The sequence below is a fragment of the Chiloscyllium plagiosum genome, chromosome 20 (assembly GCF_004010195.1).
Source record: "Chiloscyllium plagiosum isolate BGI_BamShark_2017 chromosome 20, ASM401019v2, whole genome shotgun sequence".
In the NCBI taxonomy this organism is placed as follows: domain Eukaryota; kingdom Metazoa; phylum Chordata; class Chondrichthyes; order Orectolobiformes; family Hemiscylliidae; genus Chiloscyllium; species Chiloscyllium plagiosum.
This window is the reverse complement of record NC_057729.1, coordinates 53856641-53880215: the sequence shown is the minus strand read 5'-3', so window position 1 is coordinate 53880215 and position 23575 is coordinate 53856641. Positions and strand designations below refer to the sequence as shown.

Below are 23575 nucleotides of genomic sequence, written 5' to 3'. Positions count from 1 at the left end.
GGCAGCACTGTTGTGTGGCTATGTGCTCATTTCTTAGTGAAGATGCAGGATCCAGAAGGTTCCAATGGCAGTTAAAGCACATAGATATTCAAGATCTAGTTCCTATCTGAAAGGCAATTAACAGGCTGATGACAGTCATGACATGCCTATACATGCTAAGCATTTTTATTTGCTAACTATCTATGATGTTTCTGTCAAGGAGAGCTCAATTATTGAAATCTGTAGGTCCAAGTACAAGATAAAAACATCCGAGTGGACGAATTAAAAATAAAACTCCAATCAAACACCGAACAGTAAGCAGCAAATTTTATAATTCAGGTAACATCACACTTTTGTACAGTTCAGAGGATATCATGCCGCAGTCTACACCGTGAACACTTTTACACATCAATCCATAATAACTCTATCAAGAGAACTGCTGTAGGTTTCACAAGTGGGAGCTTGGAATTTTACTGCACTTCAGAGAAAGTAGTTTCTGAAATCTGCTTGGAGAGTTTGCCACCTAATTTGAGCTATGAATATAGCAAGTTAAGCATCATGTAAACACATGGCAAACAGCACCACCTAGGGATGGAAGTTATTAGAACTGCACCACAGTACTGAAACCTTTGAAATACATTGCAAGAACAGGGAAGCGGTTCTCAAATTTCAATGGATTGTAGGTTTAGGCAGCACAAATCATTAAACTATTACACAAAGTTGAAATACATTTTCAAAAAATAAGACTTTAATTTTACACTGTTGTATTTAAAACCCAAATGCATTCTGTATCTGTCATCAACCTTGTCAATGTGTTTTTCTGAATTTAGCTTTCAACCTTACAGCAATTTTGGCACATCATATAAGCATATAGTGAATCATATTGATGCTTTATTTTTGAAAAAGTGGTGTCCAGAGGGAACAGGATAGAGCTGGGGAAAAAATAGACACTAACCATTAACAAATGGTGAGCTTGTATAAGTTACAAATACTATTAGAGATAAAGTTTTCAATTTAGAACTCAAAACTGGCTACATTCTAGTTGACTATGAACTGCTCCGTGAAATGACCCTCACTTGTTTGCATCAAACCACCCTGCAGCCTTTTCAGGAAAATAAAGGACTGGAAATTACATGCCAAATTTGTGGCTGATTCCCACACCCAGGGTGTTTACAAAATTAAAGCTGCATTACTTTACAACTTTCCTCTACTGTAAAGAGGCTTCACCCAATAAGTGGTCAAACCATAACCACTACAGCAAGAGGAACCTCAGCCTGAGAAGACATAGGTCAAGGATCTCTATCAAGCCACCACTCCAATTAAAAAGCAAAAAAAGAGGCAGTTGAATAAAAGAAATCTGAAATTTATTCCAAAACATGAAATTAACAGAGCTTCAGAGACACAAAGACTTCCATCTTTTCACAGAGCTAAGTTCAACTTGTCAATTCAAAATGATGCAAATGCAAATTCAAATTCTTTTAGTGTAAGACAGACAAATGGCATTTGTAGATCCAGAGTACTCAGACTACTTCAAAACTGTTACTACAATTAACTATATTTGAGAACTACCATGGAGGAGATGGTTTTAATACTCAATAGAACATATTAGTGCAGTTTATCTTCTCTTCAAGCGAGTTTTAAAACAGGAAATTGGAAATGATTAAATTTAAAACAGACTCAGCTCAAACTGTGATGAGTCACAATGCAAACAGACAGAGTGGACAAAATACTCAAACTAATTTTTCCAAATTAGATCAGTTTTCAGCATTGCACTTTCTTCAAATTTTTACTATTTCAAATTTCTCCCCTGATCCCTGTAATCCAGGAGTGTAAACAACTGCAATGGGATTACATGCACACACAAACATAATCTAAGAGTAACAGAGTCAACCACAGCATTTCACTGCTGTGCAGCAGAGACCACCTAACTCAACAGATGAAACTACTCAGGAGCATTCCTTTGCTTCCTTTACTCTGCCACTCACTCAAAAAAAAACCTAACCAGAGCAGAAAACTTCAAAATGAGGCTCTTCAAAAACTGGAGGGTACTGTTTGGATTAGATCAGGTCAGAGGTGGCATCAGGTACAGTCTGCTCTGGTATCACACAATAGTTCCGTTCCCACTTTATAAGAAAATCGCTCTATTGCCTCGCCATTTAAACCAATGGGATTGGAATCACATCATAGCCATACAGATAAGGAAAGTTCATGCTCTACAAGTAATGGTCTAAATTGTTCAACGTTATAGCCAATTCACATTGAAGAAATGCGCAGTATAGCAGAACCGACTGTAATTGCAATTTTAATCTTAATCCAATATTGAACACCTGGTAAACAACTCCCAAAACAAAGCACTAATGGCTGCCATGCAACAACATAGCTGCTGATATCATGAAGAGCTGACACTAGCAAAGGTCTCTCTCAAAATGGATTAGCACCCCTATAAATGGACTTATAAACAAGAGCACAAAATATAGGTGCAGTATAATTAATGTGCATCATGAATATATAATTGATTAGTCAGATAGCAATACTGTCATTCAGTCCTCAGTTTTGTATACCATAAAAGTTTATTTAGGTAAATCATTCTCCTAATAGTTAATAATTATAATGGGAATTTGCATGCAGCTGAGCAAGAGCCTGACCAGTCCAATACATTATGATGGTAGTGGGGAAATGGGGAAGAAAGAGGGAACAAAAAAAAAATAAAAAATCCTTTTCTAAAATTACTCAACGCACCTTAGAAGGGCTACCCACTGAACCTTTTTTTATCTTTTGATAATAGCCACTTCTCTGGTACTACTGGAGGCAACTTAAACATTGAACAGAAACTGGAGAAACACTCCCAAAAGTGGACGAATGAGACAAAGCGTCTTTATCCCTCTATAGGGTCGGACTTCAAGCCATTTCTCAAATGGTAAAAGGCAGCACTAAATACTTACCAATGACTTTAATTTAGCTACTGTAATAGCTTAGTTTAATTTAATTTATCACAAACATAGATCAGATTACAAGCTCTCTTTCGAGTGGTTCCAGTGAATTTTACAGTGTTAAAATTCAGAGCCGACGCAAACTTTTCTTTAAGCCACCATTCAATATGGTACTGGTGACCCTCTGTCATATTCCCAAAGGAAGAAAAACACAAGAGGTGACCTTGGGTTCAAAGCAGTTCGTCATTTTGGCACCCTCTAGTCAAGTGCAACTTTTTTGAAACTGCAATGTTGGATTTGCATGCCTCAAAAACGTAGCAGAAATACTTCTGAAGCTGCTGAGATATGTGCAAACATTTTGCATGGTGCTATGTTTAGAAAGTTTAGGGTCTAATCTACTGGATTCACCCAACTTCTGCAAATAAATTAAAACAAGGCAATACTCATCCCCATACCTCTCCTCTCAACGAAAATAAAATTTTATTCTGCTCAGAGGAGTAAAGGACACAAGATTTGAGCTCTACTCAGTTTAATACTCACAGGAAAGTGAGTCATTAGAAATGGCTGTCACACAGAGTTCATTTGAAATCACGAGACAAAATTTATACAGCAATGCAGCTTTAAAATTCTAAACTGATGGGAGTTAGTGCATTTTTCTATTGTAGGACAATATTCACCTAGTTGACTGGCTGCAAGCAGTCAGTAACCTCTATCCCTACAACACATTCCTTCTTTTGCTAGAACAAGTCATCTCTCTGCCCTGAACGTCATGTATGAATGCGATCAATTTTGCTGATCAGGTTGCTTGCTGACTTTATTATGTAAACAATTAATTTCAGACATCTTCAGCCTGCGTCCTCAAAAAAATATTAGTCTAACAGCTTCATGTTTTTACTTGTGACTTACAAAACCTCCAAACTATAGCAAGGGCCAACAAAAAGTGTGTGTGTGTGTGTGTGGTGGGGGGGGGGGGGGGTGTTTGTGAGGGGAAAAAAAAGTTAAAAAACAATTCAAAAATTACGTCTTGCATAATTCCTTTAAGCCAGTATTCCTTGCAGTTTGTTTTCATTCCAGTCACATTAGTTTGTAAATAAATTGACCATTGAGGATCCTTCTCTTCTTAGGTGTACATCATTTCTGCCATGTGAGACATTTTCTTCGGAATGTACAGGTAATATTCCATATATCCCGAAAGATCTTCAATTGTGATGTCTTCAACAAATGTCCTGGCCTCCTCAGAGCAGGAACGCGGGGAGCCCGAGACCCCAGAGCCCGTCCGAGTTCTTCTGCAAGGTGATGTGCGCTGGCGGACCTCAGCCACGCCTCTCTCGCACTCCGATATGACGTTGCGAAGTCCAGTGAAGGAGTATACCTCAACATCTTGCCATCGTTTGCAGCAGCATTTCTCCTTTCGTGAGCAGCAGCATGGGTCGGTCTGGTGAAGCTTTGACAGGGACTGGAAATCAGAGGTTGGGTGACTCAACTCCAGGGCAGCTGCCGATGCCAGTTTTGGAGAATCAAGTGGGGAGCTGCTGCCAGTTTCAGCACCATTGCCAGCAGAGTCTTCTGATGATTCTAAGGAGAAGACTGTTGGAACTTTAGCACCAAACACATCTTCAGGCTGTCCGGCTTTGCAGCACTCTTTTGGAAGTTTGACAGTAAGGGTCTGGTAGGCCTCTGTTTGGTTGCTATGTTTCACCGGACAGCTGGCTGCAGGAGTTGCAGAACTGCAATAGGTAAATTTAGGAGGATGAAGAATTGGTGATTTGGAACGTCGTCGTCGCTGTGTTCTGATGGCTCCTCGAGCTGGCTTTCTAGTTGAACTAGAAATTTGAGTTTTCCAGAAATGGGGGGAGAGGCAGGGAGAGAGAAAATTAGAACATTTGGTTTAACTTTCTTACTGGGTAAAAAAACTACAAAGTCCAAAACTCTATTACAGTCTGCACTTATTGGATAAATTGACATTGAAAATAGTATCATAAAGATACACAAGACAGCTTTTTAATAAAGACTAATGTTTACCTACACGATACTATTACTGCTGCCATTTTTAACTTTTGAATAGACGGAGGAATGTCAGCGAGTTGTCTCATCTTAGGAGTGACATCTCTAATAATGTACTCGAATACCAGTGTACGTTATACTTGAGCTGGGTATTGAACCTAAATCCTAACTAGCAAAAGTTCTGACAAACATCGCAAGCATACATTTCTGAAGGTGACTCAGTTTCTGATTTCCTGCCTCTGCAAGCAAGCACCAGCTTGATTGGATAGTTCATTTCAAGGAAAGTCTCAACTCCATTTTGTTGGCTTAGATCAAATGATGCAAGTATAGACTACCAAAATCCATAGAACAGAAATGTGGCCAACATTTTTCATAAAGAGAGGGAAAGAAGAAAAGACAGACGGAAAAATGCATTCTTAAAATAATACCTTTCATGTCCTGGGCACAATCCAAACAAACAAGGATGCACATTACAACTGGTGATGTCATCAGTTAGATGTTACCTTTTTAAACCAGGTCCAAAATTATAAAAAAAATTCACTCACTCAATTTAAGTTTTGAATTTCATTTAGAAGAACTTAACATAGATGCCAGAAGAGTAAAAAAAAATGCAAAGTTCCTCTCAAATGGGACAAAGTTTCCAGTTCAGATAACAATATACTTGATTCCACCAAGTGAACTGGTTTCTCAAGCAATGGGTGGGACTTTGGGGAGGCTGAGGCAGTTGCACTATAAAATAGTGGAATGGGTTACCAATCACAAATGTTAGATTATCAGCCCATCCTGTCTAAACTGGTTTTCCAAATGAACATTATAACTTTGATATTCCCCTGCCTTCTTCCCATAACTCTGCACATTGTCTGTATTAAATAATCAGAGTTCAATGTTTAGCACACCTATATATTCTTAATCAATGCCAAGAACTGTCACATTCACAAAACCAAGCAACAAATTTGGTTAAAATGGTTTTAATTTTGTTGATTGTTTAGTTGCAAATGTTAGGAGTTTAATGAAAGTGGACACAAAGATTTTGAACTTTATCTTTCCTATATGATCTGAATGAAGCTTAAGAGATTCCACATATCTTGTCCAGTTTTTTTTTCCCAGAAAATTGTGCTTTGCACCGCATGATTCACCCCCTCCCTTTTTAGCTGGTCTTCCTTTTCTGTTCTGAGAATTAGAACATTAGGATGCTGGCAAAGCAGGAATTTGTTTAGAATACTGAACTCTAGTGCCCTAAAGCAGCTACTTTTAATATAATTGGTAAGGCAGACTTCTCCCTAAAATAACCTGTCATTAATGAACATTTCAGCCAAGCCGAGAATGATTTGAAATATTATACAACCACAGACTGGAATTGGCTTATATGAGTGGGTTTTGAAAAAGCTGTAGGCAAATTTAATCAATGCTAAGTATCAGATAGTTACCCATGCCAGCTTTCTTTGGAAGTACACGTTGTCCTAGGTTTAGCTCCATCAGGACTGCCTCGTACAGATGTCCTTGAAGTTGTTGTTTCAGGATTTATACGGACTGATGCAGGTCCGGCACTGTGACGGGAAACACATACGAAGGCAATGTTAAGATCCTACCATGTTACCAATACTTTATTTTACTAGCTCTCAACACGTAAACTTCAAATGCAAGTCTCATTAATTGCATTTTTGAAAAAAAATTCATTCATGGAATGTGGGCATTGCTGGCCAGCCAGCATTTACTTTGCTGTCCCTAGTTGCCCTTGAGAAGGTAGTGCCTTTCTTGAACCACTGCAGTCCATGAACTGTAGGGACATAAGAACTAGGAGCAGGTGTAGGCTATCTGGCCCTTCAAGCCTGCTCTATCACAAAAAGATCATAGTTGATCTTCTCATGGACTCAGCTCCACCTGCCTGCCCTCTCACCATATCCCTTAATTCTTTTTTGTTCAAAAGAAATCTATCTTAGCATTAAAAACGTTTACTGAAGTAGCGGCAACTACTTCACTGGGCGAAGAAGTTCCTATTTCATTCCTAAATCTGCTCCCCCAGTTTTGAAATGATGCCCTCTTGTCCTAGTTTCACCTGCTAGCAGAAACATCCTCTCTACTTCTATCTTATCCATTCCCTTCATAATTTTATGTTTCCATAAGATCCCCTTCTCATTCTTTTAAATTTGAATGAATCTAATCCCAGTCTACTCAGTCTATCCTCATAAACCAAGCCTCTCAACTCCAGAATCAAAACGAGTGAGCCTCCTCCACACTCCATCCAGTGCCAGTAAGGAGACCAAAACTGCACCTCCTTTCTCAGGTAAGGAGACCAAAACTGCACCCTGTACTCCAGGCGTGGCCGCCCCAGCACCTTGTACACCTACAGCATATACTCCCTGCTTTTAAACTCAATCTCTTTAGCAACGAAGGACAAAATTCCATTTGCCTTCCTAATTAGTTCTTATACCTGCAGACCAGGTCCCTCTGCATAGTAGCACACTGCAACTTTTTACCATTCAAGTAATAGCCCTTTTTACAGTTACTCACACCAAAATGGATGACTTCACATTTATTAACATTGAGCAAAGGTCTGGGAGATGGAATAGACTCAAAAGTATCTATGCTCCTCTGCAAAGTTTCACAGTCCTCCGCACACTTTGCTCTGCCACTCATCTTAGTGTGTCAAAGTTTGCAGATGACACTAAGTGCTCCCTAACTCCAAGTCATCTATATAAATTGTGAATAATTGCAGTCCCAACACTGCTCCCTATGGCACACCACTATTTACTGACTGCCAACCAGAATTGCACACATTTATCCCCTCATTATCCTCTTGCTTCCTGTTAGTCAGCTATTCAGGCTAATACTTTACCCGTAATGCCATGCATCTTTATTTTATGCAACAGACTTGTGTGGCATCTTGTCAAAAGGCTTTTGAAAATCTAAGTACGCCACATCCACTGGGTCCCCAATGCCCACCTTGTTCAGAATATCTTCTTCGTATTCCAAAAGATTAGTTAAGCATATCTGACCCCTCATGAACCCATGCTGCATCTGCCCAATAGGACAATTTCTATCTAGATGCCTTACTATTTCTTTCTTGATAATAGAATCAACTTCCCCACTACAGAAGTTAAACTAATTGGTCTATAATTCCTCAGCTTTTGTGTACCTCCCTTTTTAAACAGTGGTGTCACATTTGCTGTTTTCCAATCTGCTGGAACTGTCTCAGAGTCCAGAGAGTTTTGGAAAATCACAAATGCACTTGCTATTCCTCCTGCCATCTCTTTTAGTACCCTGTGACACATTCCATCAGAATCAGGAGACTGGTCTACCCTGGCTCAAAGGTAGAAGACAGAGGGTGGTGGTGGAGGGTTGCTTTTCAGACTGGAGGCCTGTGACCAGTGGAGTATCACAAGGATCAGTGCTGAGCCCTCTATTTTTTGTCATTTACATAAATGATTTGGATGCAAGCATAAGAGGTACAGTTAGTAAGTTTGCAGATGACACCAAAATTGGAGGTGTAGTGGACAGCGAAGAGGGTTACCTCAGATTACAACAGGATCTGGATCAGATGGGCCAGTGGGCTGAGAAGTGGCAGATGCAGTTTAATTCAGATAAATGCGAGGTGCTGCATTTTGGGAAAGCAAATCTTAGCAGGACGTATACATTTAATGGTAAGGTCCTAGGGAGTGTTGCTGAAGAGACCTTGGAGTGCAGGTTCATAGCTCCTTGAAAGTGCAGTCGCAGGTAGATAGGATAGTGAAGGCAGCGTTTGGTATGCTTTCCTTTATTGGTCAGAGTATGAGTACAGGAGTTGGGAGGTCATGCTGCAGCTGTACAGGACATTGGTTAGGCCACTGTTGGAATATTGGGTGCAATTCTGGTCTCCTTCCTATTGGAAAGATGTTGTGAAACATGAAAGGGCTCAGAAAAGATTTACAAGGATGTTGCCAGGGTTGGAGGATCTGAGGTATAAGGAGGGGCTGAACAGGCTGGGGCTGTTGGGTGACCTTATAGAGGTTTACAAAATTATGAGGGGCATGGATAGGACAAATAGACAAAGTCTTTTCCCTGGGGTCGGGGGGTCCAGAACGAGAGGGCATAGGTTTAGGGTGAAGGGGCAAAAGATATAAAAAAGAGACTTAAGGTGCAACCTTTTTCCACACACAGTGTGGTATGTGTATGAAATGAGCTGCCAGAGGATGTGGTGGAGGCTGGTACAATTGCAACATTTAAAAGGCATTTGAATAGGTATATGAATAAGAAAGGTTTGGAGGGATATGGGCCGGGTGCTGGCAGGTGGGACTAGATTGGGTTGGGATATCTGGTCGGCGGGGACAGGTTGGACCGAAGGGTCTGCTTCCATGCTGTACATCTCTAGGAGACTATTAACTCCATTATCTTGCCCAACACTACCTCTTCTGTGATAATGATCGTTTCCAGGTCCTCACCTACCTTCATCTCTTGGTCAATTATTGGCCCATTATTAGTGCCTCCACTGTGAAGACAGACAAAATACCTATTCAATGCCTCGGCCATTTCATCATATCCCATACCTAAATGCCCCTTTTCATCCCAAAAAGGACTAACGTTTACTTTAGCCACCCTTTTTGGTTTTATATATTTATAGAAACTTTTCTATCTGTCTTAATATTCTGTGCTAGTTTTTTCCTCATGTTCTATCTTTTCTTTATAGCTCCTTTTGTGGTTCGGTTGACCTTTAAAGCTCTTCCAATTTTCTAGCTTCCTACTGATTTTTACCATTTTGTATGCCTTTGTCAGTTTGATAGCCTCCCTTATTTCCTTAGACACCCATAGCAGATTATCCCTTTTCTTACAGGGAGTCTTTTTCATGCAATATACTATTGCTGAGCACTTTGAAAAATTGCTTTGAAAGTCCTCCACTGCTCATCAACTGTCCCACCATAAAATCTGCGTTTTCAGTCTACTTTAGAGAAGTCCTTCCTCATCCTATTGTAACCTCACTTGTTTAAGCACAGGATCGTGGTATTGGATTTTATCTGCACACTCTCCATCTGTATTCTAAATTCAACCATACTGTAACCACTCCTTCTAAGTGGATCACTAACTAGGTCATTAATTATTCCACATTACCCAAAAAGGAGAAAATTCCAGGATATTGACCCAGCCACAATGAAGAAATGGCGATATATTCCCATGTTAGGATAATGAATGGCTTGGAGAGGAACCTGCAGGTGGTGGTGTTCCATGTATCTGCTACCTTTGCTCTTCTGGATGAAGGTGCAAAGGATTTGGAAGGTGTTATCTAAGGATCTATGGTGAATTTCTGCAGTGCATCTTGTAAATGGTACACAGCAGGATGCTTTATCCTGGATGGTATCAAGCTTTTTTAGTGTAGTTGGGAGTTGTGCCCATCCAGGCAAGTGGAGTATTCCATCACACTCTTGACTTGTGACAGGTAGATGGTGGACAGGTTTAGGGCATCAGGTTAGGAGTTATTCCACAGTATTCCTAGCTTCTAACTTGCTCTTGTAGGTACTGTATTTATAATGGCAAGTCCAGTTGAGTTTTTGGTTAACCTTAATCGCGTGGACATTGATAGCAGGGGATTCAGATGATACTAGCATTGAATGTCAAATGGTCAGATTGTCTTTTATTGGAGATGGTCATTGCATTTATTATGTACCACTTGTCAGCCAATAATGAAGTAACGTCAGATTCTGAACAATTAACCTTATTCTGCCAAATCTACATGGGAAACAATGTTTCATGCAATCTACTAATCAGATGGATGAAGTGAAACAAGATGGTCAGGCCTGACAAGATAAACACAGTGAGGGGTACAGAGAGCGTACATCAGCATGTACTAACTTGGGGAGGGTTAAGTCATAAAATGTACCCTTACATTTCGAGGCCAATTCTAGAAATTTTGTTAAAAAGCATGTTAAAAACACAAGCATTGAACAAAGTATTGATTGCTGTAACAATTAATCTGCAATTCCTTCAGTACAAATAAGTGTAGACCTCAAAAGTAGCATTTAAGTTGTAGCTAATAGTTGCAGTTGAGAATTTTCCACAACTTTAAATGATGAAAAAGGCTACAGGTCAAGTGCACCAAGGAACAGGAAATTCAGAAAGACAGGACAGCTCGCAAGATTAGCTGACAGCGTGACAGTGTAATACGAATCAAGAACGGAAGGTAAAGAGGAGGATATCGAACAGCGAGTTTAAATAAAAAAGGAGCAGGAAGAAAAAGAGAGGGGTAGAGAGGGGAATACACCAGTCTTTTCTTATCATTGTAGTGGACTTGATTTCAGGGTTTAAATCACAGATCTCTAAATGCCACAAACTGACAAGGAAATAATTAAAACAAATTACAGTTACATTACGTGCTGGGCTAAGGATGTGTGCACTTTGGTAGATCATAGAACAGCATAGCACAGGAACAGGACTTTCAGCCCACCACGATACCTTCCTAAACTGATCCCATTTGCCAGCACATAGTCCACATAACCCTCTATTTCCTGCATGTTCACGTGTCAGTCTAAAAGTCACTTAAACACTGCTACATCGTCTGTTTCGATGACTTCCCACCCTCTGAATTTAAAAAAAAATTCTGATACATCTTTAAATTCCCCTTTGTGATATCTGGTGAATTGCTGCAACTCAATAATTCTCAAAAGAAAAGCACTACAACCCTCAGAGTAGCTCATTACTCTCACCAAACTGACACCCAAAATATGAAGATAAAATAGATAAAGCTTGCATTTAGATGCACTGATTCACCTAGAGGCTTTTCCAACTGTTTACAGATACCATCACTTGGAGTAAGTAACACCTGATGGTGTTAAACTCTTGGAAGCCGGCACTGGTCACAATGTGTGCATAAATATCCATTAATTGTCATCGCCATTAATTAGGAATATTTATCAACTATTTTATACCATGCTCACTAGAAGCATCTCTGTTCAGGTTCACTTCCATTGATCTGAAACCAGTGATGTAGTTTAGCTAATATGTATTCCCACAGACTACAATATTTATTTCTGCAGCTCTATGCAAGTATGATCATCCAACCTCCTATTTGAAGAACGACTTCAGACTAGTCCACAGATTCAGAAATCAAGGATGTATTTTTAAAACCAATATGACTCTTTTGTTACGACTTAATTTGACTACTACTGCCAATCCAGTCACTTAAACTGGAGGTCTTACCTTGCACTACTACATCAGTCTCGTGAACTGACGGTCTGACATTTTCAGGACTAAAGTGGTGTCCAGTCTTTTCTAGCAAAATATGACATGCTGCATGCCACCTAAGTTCTCATGAGCAGCAGGCAAAGGAATCCTGGCAGTATGGAAATGACATTTGCTGCAACAGCCACATTCTACACAGGACTTCTGATTCTCTACCCAAATAGTTAGTCTCTTCTGTACTGTATCACCAGGTGGTGGTCATCTGGTGCAGAGTCAGAGAACAGTACAGTGCAGTACGGGCCTTTTATCCTACTCTAAGATCAGACTAGCATACATTTTACTATCTTCCATGTGCTTACCCAAGAGTCGCTTAAAGTGTCCCCATGTATCTGACTCTACCACCACCACTGGCAGTGCATTCCACGCACCCATCACTCTATGTAATGGATCTACCTCTGACATTTCCACTAAACCTTCCTCCAATCACCTTAAAATTATGCCACTTTGTGATAGCCATTTCCACATGGGAAAAAGTCTCTGGCTATTCATTATGCCTCTTATCATCTTGTACAGCTCCATCAGGTCAACTCTTATTCTGCTCCAATGATGCTGCCTGACCTGCTGCACTTCTCCAGCAACACATTTCCATCTCTGATCTCCAGCATCTGCAGACCTCATTTTCTCTCCAATGAGAAAAGCCACAGCTCCCTCAACCTTTCTTCATAACGCATGCTCTCCAGTCCAGGCAGCATCACGGTAATTCTCCTCCGCATCCTCCCTATAATGAGGTGACCAGAACTGAACACAATATTCCAAGTGTGGTCTAACCAGGGCTCTACAGAGCTAGGAAAAAAAGGTGAGGACTGCTGAAGATCAGAGTCGAAGAGTGTGGTGCTGAAGAAGCACAGCTGGTCAGGCAGCACCTGAGGAGCAGGAGAGTTGATGGAGGATTCCTGATGAAGGGCTGATGCCCGAAACTTCGAATCTCCTGCTCCTCAGGTGCTGTCTGACCAGCCGTGCTTTTCTAGCACCACTCTGACTTTATACAGCTTCAGTATAACCTTGTGGCCCTTAAAAACTCAATCCCCCTGCTAATGAAAGCTAACAAAATCACACACCTTAACAACCCTATCAACTTGGTGGGAATTTTGAGGGATCTATGGGCATAGATCCAACATTCCTCTGTTCCTTCACACTGCCAAGAATCCTTCCTTTAACTCTATTCTGCATTCAAAAATCAACCTTCCAAATTGAACTCAATTTACCACTTATCAGCCCAGTTCTGCATCCTGTCAATGTCCCGTTGCAACCTACAACTACACTCCTCACTATCCACAACTCCACCAACCTTTTTGTCATTGATGAACTTACTAACCCACCACTTCCATTTCCTCATCCAAGTCATTTATAAAAACCACAAAAGAGCAGAGGTTCCAGAATCAATCCCTGCGGAACACCACTGGTCACCAAGCTCAAAGCCGAATACATTCCATCTAATATCGCGTTCTGTCTTCGACAGGGAAGTAAATTTTGTATCCTGACAGCCAGATTTCCCTGTTTCCCATGCTTCCTTAACTTTCTGAATGAGTCTACTGAGGGAAACCTAGTCAAACACCTTGCTAAAACCCACGTACACCATATCCACTGCTCTACCTTCAGGTGTGTTTTGTCACAGCCTCAAAGAATTTTGTAAGGTTTGTGAGGTATGACTTGCCCCTCAAAGTCATACGGACTATCCCCAACATTAAGATCATTGCCTGAACTTACAATTAAATGAGTGGATATTTATACATCACTGTTGTTTAAACTTACTGCTCAGAGTCCACTTTAAGTTTTTTGAACGCCATCTGCAGGCTCTCCTCATCCTCACCACCTTTGCTCTCCAATTCCATGACTGGAATAAACGCCTAGGGTAGATGCTATTGGAAACAAAGAATACAAGCACGCTTTCAATTTTGGACCAATTCAAAGTACGCTTTAAAAGTCTTTTGTACTTCTGAAACATTTCTAAAAAAAAAAGTCACTAGGAAAAAATGCTACATATTACAACTGCCAATGTATTAATTCCCCACCCAAATAAATTGAAACTGCCCAAGTTTGAACTTGGCAAAATAATTCTCCTTTCTGTCAAGCACAAGGCAAGTACAGATGGAGAAACTGATTCACAAGCTTTTCCTGGGATTTAAGATGAATTACCGATTTTCAAACCTGATCTGTATGACTGCCATTCAAATATAGAGCAGAGTCTCCTTTCCAGCTGCTCAGATCCTTCTCAGAATATAAACAGAACAGTTATATATATAAAACTGGTTCCAAGTTTTACAAAATTAAGAGCACAAAGCTTTCAGCACAAACTCCTGTGAAGTCATCGTTTCTGCAAGTGCTTACCTGGTTTCCAGTTCCAATAGCACCACTTTACAATTTTGGCTAGTTATTGATGAACATACTTTCAAAATTTTAGATCTTAATTTCTGGAATCCCTGGATAAATCTTCTCCTTAATTAAAGATTTCTTATTTTAGCTTTTTTTGTTTGATTATCAGAACAAAATTCCATGAAGTTCCCTGAAATATGTTTGAGATGTTCAAAATTCATTCTGTTCCACCATCTCTCAATCCTCTGTGCATACACATTTCCCCTGTTCGCCATCCTAAACCTTTTACATGCAATCATGTATCTATGACCTTATTACATACACCTCAACAATCAGGAAACAGTCTCTTTTCAATCTATGACTGGTCCTTCAATTTTAAAAACAGCTCTAATCAGTTGCTCTAATCAATGATTAGACACCCATAGTTTCAAACCTCTGTGGATTTGCATCACATATGTGCATTGAAATCTTACCATAACCTCAGATTATTGATCCTTTTGGAGGTAGTTAATTCAAAGGTGACTGGAAAAAAGCAGAAGTGACAAGAAAAAAAAAAGTATTTGCTTTAAGCATAGCAAATTTTCAATAGGAATTCAATCATAGCCCATCTACCGTCCTTCAAAAGGGCACTGAATAGATAATTGAAGGAAAAACATTTGTAAATATATGGGGCTACAGCACAAAAGTGAACTAACTGGAATCCTTTCCAAAGCACCAGCCCAGATTTGATGTGTCAAAACACCTTTATTTTTATTAATTCATGGGATGTGACAGGTCATTGGCAAGGCCTCTTCTGCAATTCTTGCGCTGAAGGTAAATCGATAACACTGTTAAAATAGAGCCTTCCAGTATTTTGACTGTTCTGTGTTTTCTGTACTCTATGATTCACTAATTATTTCAATGAAGCATCTTTGATCTGAATCTTTGAAGGTTTGGTGCCATCATGTGGCTAACAAACTGAACAGCAGGACTTCAGCATTCCAATTCACATGGCTGGCTAGCCAGCTCCAATTGCCATCATAAAAGTATCATTTTATGACGTGAAATGCTTTTAACTTCTTCCATCAAATGCAAATAGCCATGACCACACTAAGGGAATTACAATATACAATTTAAAATGTAAAAAATTTGTAGATCTTTGGACAAAGAGGGGAGAGACTAATTAGATTGTACATTCTCTCTGCAAGTACTATGAACTGAATGATCTCTTGAGATAAGAGAAAGTGAGGATTGCAGATGCTGGAGATCAGAGCAGAGTGTGTGGTGCCGGGAAAGTGCAGCATCGGAGGAGTAGGAGAATAGATGTTTCGGGCATAAGCCCTTCATCAGGAATTAATAAGCCCTGGCATGTTAAAAGGAAGTGAGCAATACAGATTTTCAAAGCAGGTATTGAGGAAAATATACATAAAATGAGCAAGTAGGGTAAAGGTTTCTCCATTGATGGTGGAACAGAGAAAAAAGATCGATCAGCAAACTGGAATATGCAAATTAGAGCCAAGAGGCTGCGAGAGGAAGTTTCGAAGGTGGGGTGAATAACAGATTTTCAAATGAGCTTTTAAAACAACACGAAGCAGTGCAGACCAATGAGGACAGAGGTGATTAGAAAGCTGGTCAATGGGATACTGGACAAATGACACTTACATTATGTGCAACCATGTTCCACGTAATATTTGACACAGAAAAGATGGTTTGGACAAGGACATTTAGTCAAAGGTAGCTAGGCTATTCAGGTACACTGGTAGTTCTGGATAACAAACCAATGTACCTGAATCTGAAGCTCAAAATGAGCAATGTCTCAGGTTGTGCACACACTGCTTCAGTTTTAGGAAGCAGCTTAGACAATGGACAAGACCAAATCATAGTTCAATACAATGCATCAATGTTAATCCAAAAAGTATTCTTGCTCATCCAGGATAGTGACAGCCAGATGGACAGGATGAGAAATTCAGGCAATAGTTGGTGGAGGAAAGGATGGTTATCTTTAGCACACACCTAAACTGTCCCCCGAATTGTTTATTAATAGATAAAAGACAGGAATATTCCAAACTGCAACATCAAGTCAAGCCAGTGATAAATTATGCAGGCAGAAAAAAAAACTGTTAAAGATGCTGATTAGACCAAAAAGTTACAGCACAGGAACAGACCTTTTGGCCCTCCAAAACTGCACCGATCCAGATCCTCTATCTAAACTTGTCACCTATTTTCTAAGAATCTGTATCCCTCTGCTCCCTGCCCACTCTGTCTAGATACATCTTAAATGAAGCTATCGTGCCAACCTCTACCATCCTTGCTGGCAACACATTACACAAAATGATGGATGCCTGGAAAGAGCTTTCCACTTATATCTCCCTTAAACATTTCCCCTCTCAATCTGAATTCATGACCTTTAGTAACTGAATCCCCCACTCTGGGGAAAAAGCTTCTTGCTATCCGACCTGTCTGTACTTATTATTTTGTAGACCTCAATCAGGTCCCACCTCAACCTCTTTCTAATGAAAATAATCCTAATCTACTCAACCTCTCCATGGTTAGCCCCCTTCAAACCAGACAACATTCTGGTGAACCTCCTCTGAACCCCCTCCAAAAGCATCCACACCCTTCTGGTAATGTGGCGACCAGAACTACATGCAGTATTTCAAATGTGGCCGAACCAAAGTCCAACACAACTGTAAGATGACCTGCCAACTCTCACTCAATATCCTGTCCAATAAAGGAAAGCATGCCATATGCCACGTTCAGGGTACAATGGACCTGAAAACCCAGATCTCTGTGCAATCAATATTCCCCAGGACCTTGCACACACTGTATAGTTCACTTTTGAACTGGATCTTCCAAAATGCATCATCTCGCATTTGCCTGCATTGAATTCCATCAGCCACTTCTTTACCCAACAATCCAATCTAACTGCAGCACTCTCTGACCAGTTCCCTTCATTATCTGCTACTCCACCAATCTTAGTGTCATCTGCAAACTTGCTAACCAGACCACCTAAACCTTCCTCCTGATAATTTATGTATATCACAAACAGTGGTCCCATCATGGATCCTTGTGGAAGGCCACTTGTCACAGTTCTCCATTTTGAGAAAACCCCTTCCACTACTACTGTCTCCTGTTGCCCAGTCAGTTCTTTATCCATCTAGCTAATACACCCTAGACCCCATGTGACTTCACTTTCTCCACCAGCATACCATGGGGAACCTTAGCAAACCCCTTACTGAAGTCCACGTATATGATATCTATAGCCCTTCCCTCAAAATTAACTTTGTCACTTCCTCAAAGAATTCTATTAAGTTGGTAAAATAGGACTTTCTCTACATAAAAACACGTTGCCTATCACCGATAAACCCATTTTTTTTCCAAATGGGAATAGATCCTATCCTTCAGTATCTTCTCTAGCAGCATGCTCACTGGTCTAGTTACCTGGATTATCCCTGCTACCCTTCTTAAACAAGGAGACAACATTAGCAATTCTCCAGTCCTGCAGGACCAAAGATGCTGCAAAGATATCTGTTAAGACCCCAGCTATTTCCTCTCTGGCTTCCCTCATTTACCTGGGGACTTGTATTCTAGAAAGTATTAAGATAGACACAACCCTTCCTCCCTCCTTATGCCAACTTGACCTAGAGTAATCAAGCATCTATCCCTAACCTCAACATCCGTCATGTCCCTCTCCTCAGTGAATACAGATGCAAAGTACTCATTAAGAATCTCACTCATTTTCTGACTCCATGCATAACTTTCCTGCTTTGACCTTGAGTGGGTCAACCTTTCTCTAGGTATACTCTTGCTCTTTAGATATTAATAAAAGGCTTTGGGATTTTCCTTAACCTTGTTTGCTAAAGATATTTCATAACCCCTTTTGGCCCTCTTAATTCGTCGTTTCAGATTGGTCCTACATTCCAGATATTCTTCTAAAGCTTTGTCAGTCTTCAGTCACCTAGACCTTATGCATGCTTCCTTTTTCTTCTTAGCTAATCTCAATTTCACCTGTCATCCATGGTTCCCTAATCTTGCTATATCTATCCCTGGATGTAGGTTTGCTCGCTGAGCTGGGAAGTTCATTTCCAGATGTTTTGTCACCCTACTAGGTAACATCTTCAATAGGCCTCCAGGCAAAGCACTGTTGATAATTCCTGCTTTCTATGTATGGGTTTCTTTGGGTCAGTGACATCATTTCCTGTTCTTTTTCTCAAGTGGTGGTAGATGGGGTTGAACTCTATGTGCTTGTTGATAGAGTTCCGGTTGGAATGCCATGTTTCTAAGAATTCTCGTGGGGGTCTCTGTTTGACTTGTCCTAGGATGGATGAGTTGTCCCAGTCGAAGTAGTTTCCTTCCTTATCTATATGCAAGGATACTAGTGAGAGAGGGTCATGTTATTTTGTGGCTAGTTGATGCTTATGTATCCTGGTGGCTAGTTTTCTGCCTGCTTGTCCAATGTAGTCTGCTTGTTTGAGAGAAAAAAAAGAAAAAAAAAATCAGCAGACTGTGTTCATTGGGTACAGATTATTTTTGAATATATCGTATAGGTGATTTTCCTCTGCTCTGCGTAGTTCCTGTGCTGCATTGTGTGTTTGCTTGTTGAAATAATGTTCTAGTGCAGCTTCAAACATATGGACCAAATATTGAATTACAGAAGCAATCATCCCAACATCCACATACTAACAGTCTGCTGATTTCTCAGCAACAAACCCAAACAAGCAGACAAAACATCCAGAAACCCTAGCCACTCTCCCCTACGTCAAAGACATCTCAGAAATAACTGCCAGACTACTCAGACCCTTTGGCATCATGGTAGCCCACAAACCCACCAAACCACTAAAACAGCAGCTAATGAACTTGAAAGACGCTATATAGACAACAAGCAAAACTAATGCAAGCATTGTAGGTGTTTGTTACACTAGACAAACAGGCAGAAAACTAGCCACAAAACAACATGACACTCTCACTAGTATCCTTATCTACAGATGAGGAAGGATGCCACTTCGACTGGGGCAACACATCCATCCTAGGACAAGCCAAACAGAGACACACACTAAAATTCCTAGAAGCATGGCATTCCAATCGGAACTATCAACAAACACATCGAGTTTGACCCCATCCACCAAGCCTGGAGAAAAGGATCAAGAAAATCACCACCACCCCAAACACAAATAGAAAGCAGGAATTATCAGCAGTGCTTCGCCCAGAGGCCCACTGAAGATGTTATCCAGTAAGGTGACAAAATGTCTGGAAATGAACCTTCCAGCTCAGCGAGCAAACCTGCATGTAGAACCTCAACCTGAGCTACAAATCTTCTCAAAACTTGCTAATTTCTATTCCTCATTTTCACAGGAAAATGTCTCTCCTGCACACTAATCAACCTCTCTTTAAAAGCCTCCCACACACCCAGTGTGGATTTACCTTCAAACAGCTGCTCCTAATCTACATTCCCCAGCTCCTGCCAAGTTTTGGTATACAGGGGAACCTTGATTATCTGAATGAGATAATCGATTAGAACATAGAACACAAACGTACAGCACAGAACAGGCACTTTAGCCCACGGTGTTGTGCCGAGTTTTAGTCCGAATGTAAAATATAGTAACAATGTATGCACCCCTCAACTCACTGCTATCCATGTGCATGTCCAGCAGTCGCTTAAATGTCCCCAATGACTCTGCTTCCACCACCACCGCTGCTAATGCATTCACAACTGCGTAAAAAAAAACCTACTTCTAATGTTTCCTTTATACCTTCCTGCTCATATCTTCAAACTATGACTTCTAGTACCAGTCAATCCTGCTCTGGGGAAAAAGTCTCTGGCTATTGACTATCTATTCTTCTCATTATTTTGTACACCTCGATCAGGTCTGCTCTGTTCCTCCTCCTCTCCAGGGAAAGGTCCGAGCCTATTCAACTTGTCTTTATAAGGCGAGCCCTCCAGTCCAGGCAGCATCCTTATAAACCTTCTTTGCACTCTCTCCAAAGGCTCTGTATCTTTCCTATAGTAGGGCGACCAGTACTGGACAAAATATTCCAAGTGTGGCCTCACCAGGGACTTAGAGCTGCAGCAAAACCTCATAGCTGTTAAACTCTATCCCTCTGATGATTTGGTTAAAATCGATTAAATGCCTTTCCTCTAGGGCTTGGAGTTTTTAAAGTCCACTTCCCGGTCAGGGGACGAGGGGGAGCGACGGAGGGGGAACGACGAATTCCTCAAGTGGTTTAACAATAATTACGATCAAGACAGCCTAAGGGAGTGTACAAGAGCACATATATCCATTTGTACAAGCTTTGGTCTGCACATAGGAACTCCCATGAACAATGAGGGAAAAAAAGTGTCAGGGGAAAGTCCAAATTGCAAGAACAGTCACTGGAACAGCCTTCCAAACACAGTTTATGAATCATTTCAAAGATTTCCAATTGCAACTACGATAAACATTTGAAATAGTTTCAAACTTCACCTCACAAACTGTTGCAAACCAAATAACAAAAAAGGATCATTGCCTGATGCTCAGCTTATTCCCATTGGATGGGGAAGGAGGGACACAGTTAGCTGGAAGCAATGTACGACTCAAACTATACATCAAAATCTAAAAGTACCAATACAAGTATCAAAATAACAAAGGAATAAGGAGGAATCAAACCTAGTTTTGGCACAAAGTTTTAGATCAGTTGGGTCAAAAATGGCCATTACTGGTGACCATTTCAGTAACATATTAGATTAGATTAGATTACTTACAGTGTGGAAACAGGCCCTTTGGCCCAACAAGTCCATACCGCTCCGCCGAAGCGCAACCCGCCCATACCCCTACATTTACTCCTTACCTAACACTACGGGCAATTTAGTATGGCCAATTCACCTGACCTGCACATCTTTGGACTGTGGGAGGAAACCGGAGCACCTGGAGGAAACCCACGCAGAGGGTGGAGTTTGCACGGGGAGAACGTGCAAACTCCACACAGTCAGTCGCCTGAGGCGGGAACTGAACCCGGGTCTCTGGCGCTGTGAGGCAGCAGTGCTAACCACTGTGCCACCGTGCCGCCCAACAGTCGAGGATGTAGTTTAATTCTATATCCATTTAACGAAAAGCAGTTATGTTCTATAATGAATGCTTGATCTGCATACTCTGCAAGCTTAGTGCCCCAAGCTGCGAATGCATGAATGTTCCTCCAATGAATTCCAGGTGCACTGAATTGGTTACTAGAAAGGCAATCTGCGGAATCTGCTACCCCAAAGTCAGGTGGACACTGGGATATGAATAAATTTGAGGAGTTAGACAGATTTTAAATTAGTAATGGATTGAAGGGCTATGGGGAGAAGACAAGAAAATTGGGGTGGGGGGGGGAAAACGTGGAAACCATATCAATCATGATTAAATGGCTGAGCAGACTCAATGGGCTGAAAAGCCTAATTGTGCTCCTATACCTTATGAACGGTTAAGTGAAGAAACTGAATTTCTTCACAGGCAAGAGAAGGTTAAGTTTTTCTTATAGAATCCCTACAGTACGAAAGCAGGCCATTTAGCACAAAAAGTTCACAATGACTCCCTAATCAGCATCCCACCCAGACTCGCCCTTACCCTATCCCTGTAACCCTGCATTTCCCATGGTTAATCCACCTAACCTAAACTTCTCTGGACACTAATGGCTATATAGCATGATCAACCCACACCTTTAGATTGTGGGGGAGGAAATCTGAGCACCTGAAGGAAACCCACACAAACACACAATGTCTGTATGACATGGGCACAAAGTCACTTGAGGCTAGAATTGAACCCAGGACCCTGGCTCTGAGAGGCAGCAGTGTTAACCACCAAGGCAATGTGCCACCCCTACATTCACTAAATCTCAATGAAGTATCAAATTAATCCTTTCAAGTAGCGGAAACTTAGATTTCTTCCCTTGACCAATAACTTACTTTAAACAGATCAGAGGAGATTTTTTCAGAACACTGGAGGGTCATTGGACCCAAAAGGTTAACTGTTTTCTCACCACAAAAACTGCCAGAGTTTTCCCAGCAATTTGTATTTTGGTTTCTTATTCCAAGCAGTTCTAGTTCTTTTGGTTCAGGTATTTTTCTTCGTAGTATCACAATGATCTCAAGTAAACACTCATTTCGCTTTCTTTTCCTTCCTGATTTTAAGTCCTACCTTTAAGCAGTCGAACAAGCAACAGGAAATTCCCTCATTTTAGTTTCTCGAAGTCCCTGATCTCAATCTCTCCTACTTCCATTTTCTATGCAGCTTGGTGAAACACTGACTAGTTTTCCTTGCATGTGAAAGAGAGAAAAATTCATGAACTTAACATTTTTTTAAAAATGCATGCAAACATGAAAATCAAATTTTCATCTCAGATGTTCACCTAGAAGTTCTACATTACAAAATAAGATTACCATCTATAGTATGACATTAGTTACATTTCTACTATTCATTTCTCTTTGAAATTCTGCATTAAAAGTACAACTTGATTTACCATTTTTCTACGGCATGAATCCAGTTTGAAGTGAAAGGTATCGCTCCAAACATGGTATATCTCCACAATTACAATGCCTAGGATCAAAATGTCAAAAGATACCAAATTGGAAACATTGCCTTAATTGATGGGGGGGGGGGGGGGGGGGGGGGGGGGGGAGGAGGAGAACTGAAAAATTTAAAAAGGCATGGGAACAGGGGAACATGCATAAGCCCAAGAAAATTAGAGTGCCTGAAACAAGTTATACGACTAGGAGCACTGATGGGATGCACCCAAGAAAAAGGGATACATTAAATTTCCATAACAAATAACTGAATAGTGTTAGCAGAAAACCCATCTTGACTAGGTGCATTTACAATTAAAACACATGAAAATCCTCTTTTGACGTTGAGATGCCAGTGTTGAACTGGAGTGGACAAAGTCAGAAAAACAGATGACACCAGGTTAGAGGAGAAAGTGAGGTCTGCAGATGCTGGAGATCAGAGCTGGAAATGTGTTGCTGGAAAAGCGCACCAGGTCAGGCAGCATCCAGGGAACAGGAGAATCGACGTTTCGGGCATAAGCCCTTCTTCAGGAATGAGGAAAGTTTGTCCAGCAGGCTAAGATAAAAGGTAGGGAGGAGGGACTTGGGGGAGGGGCGTCGGAAATGTGATAGGTGGAAAGAGGTCAAGGTGAGGGTGATAGGTCAGACT

At 40.8% G+C, this 23575-nt stretch overlaps 1 protein-coding gene across 3 annotated transcripts in view; it reads right to left on the bottom strand.

Moving 5' to 3' along the window:
- Positions 1 to 289: 289 nt before the first annotated feature.
- Positions 290 to 23575, bottom strand: part of oser1 (oxidative stress responsive serine-rich 1) — a 53794-nt gene continuing 30508 nt past the window's right edge. For 2 of the 3 annotated variants that reach the window (XM_043710856.1, XM_043710857.1), the window contains exons 2-4: positions 13872 to 13978; positions 6341 to 6460; positions 290 to 4732 (exon numbers count right to left, since the gene is read on the bottom strand). In XM_043710856.1, the coding sequence (XP_043566791.1) occupies positions 4030 to 4732; positions 6341 to 6460; positions 13872 to 13951 (903 nt within the window). In that variant the 5' untranslated portion in view covers positions 13952 to 13978 and the 3' untranslated portion in view covers positions 290 to 4029. Of the gene's footprint in view, positions 4733 to 6340; positions 6461 to 13871; positions 13979 to 22561; positions 22680 to 23575 lie in introns of those variants that run through there. The other variant, XM_043710858.1, reaches the window with a different exon arrangement.